The sequence below is a fragment of the Danio aesculapii genome, chromosome 20, assembly GCF_903798145.1.
Source record: "Danio aesculapii chromosome 20, fDanAes4.1, whole genome shotgun sequence".
NCBI classification, from domain to species: Eukaryota; Metazoa; Chordata; class Actinopteri; order Cypriniformes; family Danionidae; genus Danio; species Danio aesculapii.
In genome coordinates, this window is record NC_079454.1 from 12553132 (window position 1) to 12567504 (window position 14373).

Genomic DNA, 14373 nt, shown 5'->3' on the forward strand with positions numbered 1-14373 from the left:
TTTTTTGCACAGTGACGCTACTTTGATTAAATCCGATTTACTACACATTAAACGGCAACTGCGCAAAAGAAAATCTACCTTGTTAAAAACCAAAGAATTGTCTAAAGGGAAATTTTTGAAAAAATGTTATTTTATTTACCAGCTAATAACCTTTTCATAATCTTTAAAATAAAACTTCTAACTTCACTGAAATATCTTTATCAGTGCTTCCCACACAGACTTTACTTGAGCAGGCCAGCCCAGGTATATTAACGGCCGCCCAAGTATATTTAGTGACACTTTTTAAAAAAGTTTTTATTATTAACATGTCTTACTTTTTCATTTTGTAATTGTATTTATTTTTTTATACCTCCGCAAGTATATTTCAAACCTGTGGAAAGCTCATATAATTCTAATATAATTCTTTTTGTTTTGCTTTTTTAATTAAACATGGTTTTCATTTTGGCAAAATCCAAAATGTTTTTTGGTTCTCCAATTTAGCGTCAGTTTCAGTCAGTTATTTCAACCCTCCAAAATCATTTCATTTAAATCCAAATCTTTACCAACATATCTTTTTCATATTTAGGAGCATATAAAGGTTTAGTGAGGTTACTAATGTCAAACTCCAAAGAAATCAATTGCTAGTCGAGTCTCCAATGTGCAGCTCTATTTGTGATTTCCATCCATGTAGAGCGTTCTAAATCTGTCACTGCTGAGGTCCCACGATGCTTAAGATCCTGCCTTAGAAGCCAGCTGTCTATCTAGGGAGCTGCTAGGTTTCGGAGCACAGCTAATACATCAAAGTAGCAAAGAAAAGCAAACAAATCAGAATATCCAAAATTAGACTTTTATTGGTCATTTGGGCTGCAATGGGTCATAATATCAACAAGTAATTGCAAACAGAGCCCACAGAACTCTGGACAGCCATCGTTCATTAAAAAGCTGTTAATCATCTTATGGCTGTGAGCCTCGTGAGTGGACTGGCCTCGTACTTTCCATCCTGCTCTTTTAATTGGCCCTCTCTGACGCATCCAGTGATACACACACACACGCACACACACACACGGCTCTCTAACAGGCAGAGACAGTTATGATGAGGGCTTCAGTCCACCATTAGTTTCGTTCAGACATGAAGATCCAGAAGGATCATTTTGCAGCCTTGAACGTCAGTCAACCTCTTTGATCCATGAAAGTGGCCCGGGGGGAGAAGACAATGAACGTAGCAAAAGAAATGGTCATTGTGGTCTCCTTGACGAAGGACACCAAGAGATGAAATGAGAGAATGGGCAAACGGAAGGTCATAAATTGGGCCAAAAGGGGTAAAACCGAAAAGGAATGTGACCTTATGAAAAGGGGAGGATGAAAGCAACGGGTATCTGGACCAAACTTCTGTATCACTTAATCGCTGTAGTCTCCTTCAAGGTGGGCATTTCTTTATTTGTGTGTAAATAAATTTCAGAAAGACTGTTTTATACGGAAAAGATAAAAACATGCAAAAAATTCCTTTTGTCTGTAGTCCAAATTATACATATACAAGTTCTTCACGCCCTGTTCTTCATCGTAGACTACATCAAAAGAGGAGAAATGAAACAAAAAACTATGTACACACCATTTAATTTACAGTGGAGTAAAAAAATGAAAGAATACCAGGCATGAAAGAATACCAGGATGACTAAGGCAGATGACATTTGAATGCTTTCATTTGCAAAATACTAAATCACTTCAAAAAAATGCAGAGAGAGAGAGAGAGAGATAGAAAAAAAAAATTTCTGCTACCAAATAATAACAATAATGCTCGTCTCCCATTTTGCAACCAGCTGCATAAGTTAACGTTTCGGTGGAAAAAAATTGTGAATGTAAATATATATAGATATATATATAAAAAAACGTGAAATAAAATGAGAAACTGAAATCTATTTTCTAGCGTACTGTACAAAGCTGTTCTCTCTGTCTAGCCGCTCTCATTCTTTCAAAGTCTTCATTTTGATACGTGACGTGAACGAACAGCGTGATGGTGAAAAATGCAAACAAAAGCATGTCGGAGCGTAAATGTTATAAACAGGCTCACAACGTAAATGAAAAAAGAATTAAAATAACACTTCAAAACTCTGAGCCACCAAAGCCATTGAACAGTAAAACATCATCAGATCAAATAAACAAAGACCGAAAAAGAAAGAAAAATGTAAAAATGAAAGAAAAGAAATGTACAAAAAGGCACGTAATATCCCAGTGCTTCTGTACTGTGAGATTCAAGTGTAACTTAGCATTCATTTAACGTTCTTGAAGCGTTCCTTCATACGTTTCGTACCGATGATCCTTCAAAACTTAGGCGCAAAAAATCCTGGACTGAACCAAATCTTGGCAGATTCCTTCATTACAACGCAGGCCTTCTGAAAGACCTGGTTTTGTTTCCATTGCTGATCTTCCTTCCAATTTTTTATCTCAGTCTTGGTTTCTCGCACTCTCTAGGGTATATTGTTTACTTCATTGTTTTGATTCTGCACACTGTCCACGTCCCGCGATTTAAAAAAAAAAGTGCCACACTGTTTTTTTGATGTTTTTTGTTTTCTTGTAAATTTTCCTCCTCCTCCGGTTCTTCCTTGTCGTTCAGTGGTCCTGCGGTGATGGCGTAAGCTAGTCGTCGTTACCTCCGTACATGTCGGCGAGTTTGCGGAAGCGAGGGCCCCAATCGTTGAGGTAGTCATAGTCCTGGTCTCCTCCGCTGCTGGACGAGTGAAGGGAGCTGAGTGAGCCGGCCGTGGAGCCGCTGCCCTCGTAGTCAAACACCAGCAGGGAGTCATACGGAGGGGCCGTGGGATCGGTGTCGGCTGCCTTGAGGCCCTGGGGAACATGACGAGAATGGATAGTGATTAAAAACCGATATACCACATGTATGTGCTCTCATTTTGATGAGGGGGATATACGGTAGGCAGGGAGTGCACAACACAAAGTTTAAATAGCAAACACAACAAAACGGAATCAAGTCAAAACACAACTAAAATCACAACATAAATGCTCCTGACCACTAGGGGGCAGTTGATCTGCGCAAATTGGCAATTGTTTGCATTGGTTTTTACGGTGTTCCAAATGGGAAATATCCCCTTCCAAAGTGCACTTCGGAGTGAAAACAATTATGGTCATCATATTGAAGTGTCATTATAATCTGAAGTGCCCAAAACTGACCACTTTGAAGGGCATTTCGGGATGAAAGATTTCAAAGGGTACATCTGATGGACTCTTCAGGAACCCATGATCCTTTGCACAGGGAAGTTGTTTGGTTGTTTGAAGGGCTCATCCCTATGCCCTAATCCCTTCAAAGCAGTCACTCTGGAGGGTAAACCCCTCCAAGGGATTAGGGCATAGGGATGAGCCCTTCCAAATGGAAAGCTCTGTTTGTTGTTAGTCTGGAAGGTTTTTCTGTCGCACAGGTACAAACTGTAAATGTAAATAAAAACTAATAATAAAAATGCAAGTTTTAATTGTGGTGTTGTTAAGCATTTTATAACACAACTATAAGTGGATTCCATTGGGCTTATTCCTATGCCCTGATCACTTCGGAAATGAGGCCTTCCAAAGTGTGTGACACCAAACAACTTTCATTCCAAAGGGCCCTTCGAAGTGGCCAGTTTTGATCACTTTGGTTTGGATTGACACTTTGGTGCGCGATATATCCCATTTGGAAAGCACCACAAGTCTGTCCAGTGCATAAGTATGCGAGAATCTGCCACAGTTTCCACAGACCATTTGCCACTAGTGGAATGGAGTAGGACTGCACAATATATTGTATCAGCATAGATATTGCAATGTGTGCATTCGCAATTGTCACATTGCAGGATCTGCAATGTTGAGTTGGGATTATAGTTGATCATCAAAGAAGACTGTCCAGTGTTATTTTACATTTGATTATTTAACTACCAAACCTGAATATCTGACTATTGTTTGACGCTTCCTAAAAAAACCCTGCTAAATTCACTTTTATTTTTGGTTTCATTTATACATCACAATATATAATGGGGAAAAAAACAAAACAAAAAAACAATATATATATATATAAATATATATATATATATAAATATATATATATATATATATATATATATATATATATATATATATATATAAAAAAAAAAAAAAAAATATATATATATATATATATATATATATATATATATATATATATATATAGTAACGTTCAATTTTTCCAATATCGTGCAGCCATAGAACAGAGCATTTCTACTATGTTATAGCTTGATTTTGTTGTGTTCTGAACTAATATTTGCTTTTGAAAGGAGTAGTTCACTTCCAGACTGATTGGTCAATTTAGCTTCCACTTCCAGTTGATGGTCATTATTGATTTCCCTAGTGTTTGGATACCACCATTTTTCAAACATGTGAATTAAACAGTGATTAAACAATTAACATTTTTATTTTTGAAGTGATGATGCGATTCGTGCGTGTTGTGGACTCGGGTTTGCTTTTTAAATTTCATTGTGTTTAGCACTTCTAGGCCACTGTATGGATGGGATGGAAAAAAAGAAGCCGGGACAAAAGGAGGAGGAGGAGGGGAGATGGGGGGAGAGGGATGCAGGGAGAAGGATTGGGGTCGCCGTGCAAACAGATGCTGGGCTCTGGAATCAGGGAAAGCGTTTATTTATAAGCGGCTGCGTTCTGGAAACAGCACAGCTAAGCACAGTCTGAGCTCACACAATTAAACAATGAAACACTGAACACTCTGTCAGGACACTGGACGAGAAACAACTAAAGTGAGAAGCGGAAGGAAGGAAGGAGGGAGGGAGGAAGGAGTGACAATGGGAATGAAAGCCATTAAGTAAAACAGATTGGCTGTACTATTCTCTACCATTCTGTAGTGCATGTGCACAGGTGAATTCAAAATGTGAATGAATACAAAGTGCATTGTGAACATTATTTCCTATTCTATGTGTGGGAATGTATCCCAGGTCTCCAGGGCCAATGTGCCATATGCTAACATTTACAGTGTGGACCCACCATATTCTGTATCTTTCAATTTTAACCACTTAAGAAGATTGCACATTGTTCCAAAATGGAATCAAGTCATAAAGCAACCAAAACACAACAGAAATGCTCCTGACCACTAGAGGACAGTTAATCTGTGGAAATTGGCAATTACTTGCATAGATTTTACAGTGTGTTCCAAATGGGATATATCTCCCTCCATGTGCACTTCAGAGTGAAAACAGTTATGGTCAACATATTGAAGTGTTGCAACTTTTTTTGCGCATCTTAGTGATATTCAAATGTTTTCTTTAGCTTATTTCTGTAGGTCATCAAACAACCAAATACGAGTTCAGTTTTAATGTTGAAAATGCCTCTAGTGGCCAGCAGTACAGTCTAGGGTAGGCAGTTCACTTGGTGTTGATACACTGCCATATTATACAAATAAAGTTATATCCTTGGCATAACACTGTCCAGACAGAGTGCTCACATAGACTAAACACCATATTGAGACATTCGGTTGACATAATTCTAAAGTCGCCTGTCCAAACAAATCTTTCTCCAGCCATAAAACGATTATATACAAATCTCGTAAGTGTCAATTTCTGGAAGTTTAAAAAAGAACAAACTCCTTGTGGCATGGTTTCCTTAAAATACAGTTGGGTTGAAACGATTGGCAAATGCAAAGCATGTCAGTCTTTTAAGTGAGGCTGCTTACATTTAGCTGTAATGTTTAATTCATTGGCTGATTTAAGCAGTTTTTCGCTAATCTCGCGCTGCTCGGAGCTTGTGAGGTCTGTGTAGGAGGGATGTGGATCCACAGACTGTAGCATGAGATATTGAATCTCAGAGTCTGCCTAATGATCAGCAAAACTAAAAGGACCTCGGTCCAATTAACCAATCAATCACCATTACGGCTTATCACTGGTGCCATCGAGCCATTTTATATGGAGAGATGGAGACTCAGCGTACCTCGTGGATGAACTCTCCTATGTCTCCGGGATGGGGAGCGGCTGAGCGGATGGGGTAGTTGGGCTCCGAGTGCATCGGTCGCTCGTCCAGCCGGCGGATCCCGACAGGCTTGATCATGTCTGGCTCTAGAGTATCAGGCTGCTGCAGCTGGCTCAGATCATAGTCCTGAAGAGACAAAGATAGCAGGAAGAGACAGTCACAAACTAGGTTAGGTGGCTGCATTTTTAGGAAACAACAACTGTTTTAACCTTAGTAATTTAAACTCACTTTGTTTAATAAAAGAGTCAATGATAAAAAGATTTGATGTACTAAGAACGTTATTTATGTATATTTATATTTATTACATCTACTGTAATATTTTAAACAAAAAATGCTGACAAATGAGTAAAACCAAGTATTTTGAAAGACAAAATTAAAAGTATAGGTCTGCGCTAGTATTTAGACTGTTGTTCTATAAATATGCCAAACTTGATTTATTATTATATTTTATACTATTATTTTGCTAAAATGTATATAAAACAATGTTTGAACAGATAAATTAATAAATTAATGCTGTATAACACTTCCCAGCAGGCACACAGCATCACAAGACGTTAATATTAGGTTAGATTTAGGTCATGACGTCAGGTGACCAAAATTCAATGTCTAGTCAGCGTCTAAGGACAACGTTATTTTGATGTCCAATAACAACGTCATATACGTTGATATTTGGTTGATTTTAAGCCGTGTTGGTCTGATAGATGTCATAGTGGTCACGTCCACTCAACGTCAAGGTGTAACATGATTAGACATTGATATTTGGTTGATTTTAGGTTGGATGTTGGACATTGACATCAGCCTGACGTTGGGTTCTAACATCAACCTGATTTTCGTTTCCAAACAAAATCCAACATCCCTATGACGTTGGGGTACAACGTCAATATGACGTCCTGTGCCTGCAGGGTTGTTTTCATGCTTTATGCTTTTGATATTTTTATTATTATTATTTATAGCATTATAATTTTTTTTTTAATTATTTTTAATGACCAATAAAAAAAATATTCATGGGGCTAAATATGATAAAACCTTCTTCTGGGAAATTTGAAAACAACCAACATTCCAAAACCATTTCAAAGACAAGCATGTCTATATAATCAACATTTTTGGGGAATCCTGAATGTGTGTATGATTTACATGTGAAGGTATGATTTACCTTATAACCATTTCATTATACACATTAAATATTTAAAAATACTGGAGGCAAACATGCCTTTCAATAGGCAGCTCACTTTCAACAACATTCAACACTGTCAAATTCATTCATTCGGTTTACTTCAGCTTAGTCTGATTCATCAGAGGTCGCCACGGCATATGTTTTACGCACATGTTAGTAGTAGAAAAACCCTGTCAAATTATATGAACAAAAATAAAAGTCATTAATTTAATCATTCATTTACTTTAGGCTAGTGTGTAGTCATCCATAGCGTTCAATCAAACAGTCAATAGTATACTTTGATTTTCCATTTGCCACTTCATTGGTAAATAAGCAAGACTGGTGCAACTAAACTTTTGTATGGACACACACACTAATCTGTAACTGACTGCACTAATTGATAGGTCCACTAGGTGGTAACACTCACAGCTGGGCCATTACATTCAAGAATTAGTTGAAGAAGAGGGAAAAAATAAGTTAAACAAATGTATAAAACACTACAATTATGCAGAATATACTTGCATTTTTCAAAGCAACTATGAAAAATGACATGTCTGTAAATGCACGTCCATGGAGTATTACTCTGAAAAGCTACAATAATTGGCCATGCACAAGATGCAGATGGAAAAAACACAAAACAAAAACCGAGTATACCCAAGGCTTAAGTACATTACTAATGGGTTTTCTTAGATTTAATGCCTTAATTAAAATCTTAAAATGCCAAATTGCTCCTGTGGGAGTTAGGTGTAGAAGATAGAAGAAAATATCATTAACTCGTATGAAAAAAACACAGAAAATATCCAAAATGATAAATCGGAAAACGTGAGAGCATTTTTGTATGTGTGTGTGAGTCACAAAAACAAAGTTTGGCTCGAATGCAAATCTGCACGTCTCGCACATACAGCAGGCAAAGCAGGAACTGTTTCATCAATTTAAAATTAGTCGCTAACATGTTATGACTTATAATTCGGCGTTACTTGCGAAATGAATGAGTCATTGAGATTTCAAACCACACCACCACGTAGCTCATTTTTAAATTTAATGATTGGTTAAAATGAAACTTTTTAACAGCTTTTTGTTAAACAGGCTAGATTGCATTAAGTTATTCAGTAGCAGCAGCAGCAATAAAAAAAAAGGACATGTACCTGGTCTTCCTCTCCGCCGCCCTCCTCATCGTATTTAAGTATGTTGTCTCGCACATCGTCCTCTGGATCGATCAGCAGCTGCTTGGCCTGTCTCTCTTTATCCCGTCTCTTCATCCACATCACAAACATCAACACCAGCACTGCAGAGAGGCAGAAAGTGGGAGAAAGATCAATAAAAAAGCAGCTAAATGACTTGAGATCAGACGGTTAAAGGTGCAGCGTGTCATTTTTAGCACCACCAACTGAGACTTTTAAGTTAAATGACCTCATGTGACAAGTGGATGCATATTATTCTGCTTTTCTGACATTATTTACTTTGAGATATTTGATCTGCTGCGTAAATAGGTTTATTACAGAAGTAACGTGATTTAAAACTGCAGAGACGTTCCAGGAGCTAATGTTTCCAAGTCCCAAATTTGATTTAAATGAAAAAACAGGTTTACACAACATGTGTTCAAGAACTAAATTGTCAGTTCCACAGAAATTTGAGTAAATGGAAGTTAAAGCTGCTGGAAAAACTAATGTGGATGTTTATTTAATGTAATAAATTACTAAGACAAAACATTCTGAAAAAAAAAAGCATTTCTTTATTTTGCGAGCAATGATATTTTTCATTTTGATGATAGGTTATAGCTCTACTAGGGTTGCACAATATTGGAAAAATCTGACATTGCGATATTTTGTTTTTCAGCGATATATATGGCGATATGAACACAATGAGGCATAGGTCGGTATAAGATTCTGACGCTATGATAACCTTGAATAAAAATATCACGTTTTACGGTATTGTGATTACTGTTCTTAAATATATTCTTCCGCTTTGAACACAATATTTTTTATTTTGAGAATTTTTTAAATATTTTGGAGCAGTAAACATGTCAGGTTAAATAAGTCAAATGAATCATTGACTTCTGCTGTTTTTATTAGTTTCAAAAATACTGATTTTAGTATAATTTAAAATGGCATTTCTGGATATCTTTTCTGCTGGAGATACTGTTGTCCTAAAAAAAAACAAAAAAAAAAACGTTACATATACCATAGGAACGGTATTGCAGAAAATTTTATCGGTAGTATACCTTGAAAATGGTTATCAACCCATGCCTAAATACAATTTCACTAGATGGCTTGAATAGCCCTGTTTGGAAAAAAAAATCTTGAATTTAGATTTGTGTGATTTGTATGGTTATAAATCATGTATAAAATTATTAATCAAATTGCAAGCAAAAATAATTACAACAGGGCAAAGAAAAAAGTCAAATAAACAGCGCGTTATGGTTTTTGGAGGGTCAAACAGTATTCAGGTACAAAAATTGAATAATGAAATGCAAAATAACACTGTGTAGTCTTCATTGTATGAATAATTCAGTTAAATTACACTTCATTAAAGTTACAAATGTTGTACATTATTGTAACCGAATGGTTTTAATTCTCTTGAAATGCCGATTAGTATAAAAGATTATTATACTGTTATGCTTATATTTTGCAATGACTCCACAAATCTCTAGTATTCTCAATTATTGTGCTGATAATCCGTCAACATTACATATCCTGTGATGTGACCTTTGCGGGGACACACATTGCGATGTTTATCGATGCTGAAATGGTATATTGTGCAGCCTTCAACTCTATCATTATGTAAAAACCTACAGACAAAAAAAAGTATAGCATGGTCACAGATTAATAAAAGTGTTCCTATGACTTACTAATAATTTATTAACACATTTCTCTAATTTGTTACTTCATTTTAAGTACATTGTGTGCACAATATAATAGTTTGTTCCCTCATTTCACATAATTAAGGCCATGTTGCAATAATTTGCTCATGTGTTGCAATTAAATCAAATTAGCTCATCGTGGCCAAACAAACAAGCAAATTAATTCATAATGCACGGGTCACAATTTAGCTACATGTAAAGTACGAGTAAACAAACTAATGGCTACAATTTATTATAATGAAAGATTTATTTGATTTTTTTTATTCACTTTTTTTCTGCCTAAATGAATTATTCATTTAAATATTTGAGACAAATTACGTTATAAATCTTTTAAACAATTTATTTGATAGATTTGTTTCCATTTCATCTTATGTTTTTTGTATTTGAACGGAATAAAAATGTATCCACCTCAATTAAGCTCTATTCTTATAATTAAGCTTATTGTCTCCTTGCTGGTCCCATCTATCTTTTTTCATAAATCATAAAATATCTCTACAAAAAACTACACTCACCGGCCACTTTATTAGGTACACCTTACTAGTACCAGGTTGGACTACCTTTATCTTCAGAACTACTTTAATTCTTCGTGGCATAGATTCAATAAGATGCTAGAAATATTCTTCAGAGATTTGGTCTATATTGACATGATAGCATCACCCCTGTAAACCCTAGAAATGGTTGTGCGTGAAAATCCCTGTAGATCAGCAGTTTCTGAAATACTCAGACCAGCCCGTCTGGCATCAACAACCACGCCACGTTCAAAGTCACTTAAATCACCTTTCTTCCCCATTCTGATGCTCAGTTTAAACTACAGCAGATCACCTTGACCATGTCTATATGCCTAAATGCATTAAGTTGCTGCCATGTGATTCTTCGAAATGAGAAATTTGCGTCACCGAGCTGTTGGACAGGTGTGCCTAATAAAGTGGCCGGTAAGTGTATATCTGCACTTAGCTAAAAAATAAAAGAAAGGCGTCATTTGATTTTGATTTAACTGATAACATTGACGCAAGTGAACAGAGCTGCTGCTTCTATCATTTCTACAACAGTGTCAACTATAAAGTCTTCATTGTGACCATATCAACACCAAAAGCAGATCACATGTGCTCAGCAGAAATGTGACCGACTGATAAGAACTCAACTCCACTGCCCGGAAGAAAGAATCTTACCCAGCAGAATGATGATGCAGATAAGTATGGCGATGATAGCTCCGGTGCCCAGCCCGGCTGCCATGATGCGCTCCATGTCCACGCAGTCACCGTGATGATCGCACTGGCACACTTTAATGCGCAGGTACGTAGTGTTAGACATGGGCAGGTTACCCGAGTCTGTGATGCTGATAGGCAGCTCGTATATGCCACTTTCCAGGTAACTAATTTTCAGACTCAGCTGAGCATGATCGCCTACAAACCAAACACAAAGCATTTTACTTTTATGGGAACAATTGAGGGATTAGAAAAATATTTAGAGATGGTAGTGTGACGTACCACTGATCCGGGTAAGTGTCCAGTTCCTCCGGATGTCTGAGGGACGGTTGGGCAGTTCGAAAGCGTAGGGTCCAGCGTTAGGATTGAGATCTCCATCTACAGCTGTGATATTAATGGCGTTGGGTTCGGGACGCTCACACACTTCTGCTTCTTGAGGGAAGACGCGTGGTGCATTATCATTTATATCCAACAGGTAAATCTGCAGTGTACCAGTCCCACTTGCACGGGGCACGCCTGTGGATGGACAAAAGGAAACAGAAAAAGTCAATAAACTTCTGTTTATGAATCAAATTTGGATTTTAAACACTGTTTTCAATGAGTAATTTTCGAAATGTAACCTATGTGATTATAAAGTGCCCCTAATATGCTCTTTTCATATTGTTACCTTCTATGTAGAGTGTAATTTAGCTACTTGTAGTGCTGCACAATTTTGGAAAAAACTGACATTGCAATATTTGATTTTTTCTGCGATACATATTAAGATATTGAGTATAATCTTACCAGATGAAATTAATAGCTCTATTTGGAAAGAATGATAATTTTGGATAATCATAGGATGATTAGTGGAGCGCATCTGCATAAAATGCAATCAACCAAATCACAAGCAATGAATACAGTAAATACAGTATTCAGGCACACTAAAAATTAAATGTTAAATAATTAACAATTATAATTTATTATAAATAATAAAATTTGCACATTTTATTTAACTGTGAACTTTTTTTGTTAATTTAAATAGATTTTTTGTGTTAAGTAAAAATATAATTATTCTATTTCTAAAGGTTTTTTTTGTAGCTGTCTAAACAGCTTGAAACAAGTTATAATTTCAGCTTTACTTCCTTGTTTGCACAATTCCAAGCTATGGTTATTAGTAGTGTTCAAAATGTAAACTGAAAATGTAGTTGAGACCTAGTAGAGTTTAATTTACATTGTCAATGTGTTGAGAACCCAATGTTACAGTTAAGATATATGGAATCTCCATTGACCATTACTGAAACAGAGCTATCTGATTGGCTGTTTAGCTATGAATCAGTGTTCACATGCAGCAATATGGTCCAGATGGGAGCAGGCACAGCTGATGTGAGGCAACAAGACAGTTAGTTTTAGTCACCGCTGGTTCTTTGACATCTGCTCTGTGTTTTTTGAAAGTGCTAGGGAAACCAAATATGGTTATGGGTGAAATAAAAAGTTCTGAATGAGATGTAGAACAATCCCAACAGATTGAAGCTATCTGACCAATCAGAGCAGAGTACACTCACAAAAAGCAGTTTTTTTTAGAGACCAGATCCTTGAAAAAACTGTTTCAGACACTTTAAGAAAAGTCAAGTTCGTTTTTGACCTTGGATTGACGTAACCCTATTATAGGAGTCCTCTAAAATGACTAGCTTTTAAAATAATAAGCATAATCAGGGATGCAACAAAAGATGAATTGACAGAAGAGTGAATTGACGGAAGATTGAAACTGACAGAAACTGATCGTTCCATCGTTCCATGTTTTGTGTGTGCAATATGCATCTCAACTGAGCACATTTTGTGGGCGTGACATCGGAGTTGGAGACAAATAGTTTAAAACTGAAAATACAGACAAACGACAGGAGTTAACGACTTTAAGTTCCTCTCATCTGAGTTTCTGGGCATGATAATTCATTTATAAACCCTAATGCACGCTCTATAGGATCCAATCAACCTGCCCACGTCCATGAAATAACTGCCAACGAGAGCCCTTCTAACCACCACAGACTGGACCATCACCGCTTAGAAAAGAGCTTTAGTTTCTTTCTCAACAAGAGTAACAAGACCTTTCGACTTCACTGATCTTTAAACAAAGAACAAGAGACGGGCAGAGCTCCGCGGCAGGCTGAAAGAGCGCCGACTTTCTGTTCTACCCAGTTGGCATTCCCAACACATTTATTAATCTGTTCCAGCCCTGAAAACAACTAAATCAAGTACGACTAAGTATCCTTAATTTATTGAATCAGGTGTGCGAATCAGCATTGAACTCGATGCGAATAGGCTTCTTTGTGAGAAAGGGAGCCGATCAGCAGCTTGTCGCAAACAAAGATTTGACTGAATTGAGACGAACATCCATTGTGAATGCTAAGATAGCATTGTGTATGTGCACACTGTCTGTGTTGTTTTAGTGCTTCATACAGAATGTTTTGTTTGGCATACAACCCATGACAGTACATCTATATGAACTGTCATCAATGACCTCATGCAGGTGGTGGAGTATTTTTGCTGACTTTTGCTAATTTTCAGTTAATAATCAGTTTGAGATTAAATTAATGTTGCATTTTAACTGTAGATAATGGTTTCTGAGGACTGCTTTACTATATTTTCTCTGCTATATTAACCTTACTGTGGGTTAAAAGATCCACATAATATGAAAACAATATATACCTCCACCTTTAATTATATATTGCAATTAGATAGCAAATAGATGTTATGTATGTGCTTTAAGTTTTACACCTCACCTGATCTATATCACCACATTACCTTGTTAAACAATGACAACCCAAATATTGAATATTTTATGAATTCCAAACTAAATTAGCACACACACAACATTTACATATTGAAGTCATTAATTGGCGGCGGACTCTGGTGCGATCTGTCGGACAGTGCGATGGTAGCGTGGTGCATCTGCTTGGCTCAGTACCATGTCTTTGACAGTGGTGATATTTTTGACTGTACGGGCAGTGCATGGACGACCACTCCCCACCACATGACATACTGATCCAGTGCGATCAATTTTCAACAACAAGTAAACCAATCCACCTTTTGTCTAGTTTTAAGTGAGAAATTCACAAAGAAAACGTGAAACACTATAGCCTTTCAGTTCTCGTAAAACCTGTGATAGAACTCTAATTTTCATTTGAAAACACAATTTTTATTTAAGCCTCATGTAG

The 14373-nt window shown here is 36.7% G+C and overlaps 1 protein-coding gene across 2 annotated transcripts in view; it reads right to left on the reverse strand.

Annotated features, from left to right (window-relative positions):
- Positions 1-812: 812 nt before the first annotated feature.
- cdh2 (cadherin 2, type 1, N-cadherin (neuronal)) overlaps positions 813-14373 on the reverse strand; it is a 112658-nt gene continuing 99097 nt past the window's right edge. For both annotated transcript variants that reach the window (XM_056480938.1, XM_056480939.1), the window contains 5 exons: positions 11465-11698; positions 11147-11380; positions 8263-8402; positions 5926-6090; positions 813-2820 (listed from right to left, as the gene is read on the reverse strand). In XM_056480938.1, coding sequence (XP_056336913.1) covers positions 2614-2820; positions 5926-6090; positions 8263-8402; positions 11147-11380; positions 11465-11698 — 980 coding nt within the window. In that variant the 3' untranslated portion in view covers positions 813-2613. The remainder of the gene's footprint in view (positions 2821-5925; positions 6091-8262; positions 8403-11146; positions 11381-11464; positions 11699-14373) is intronic.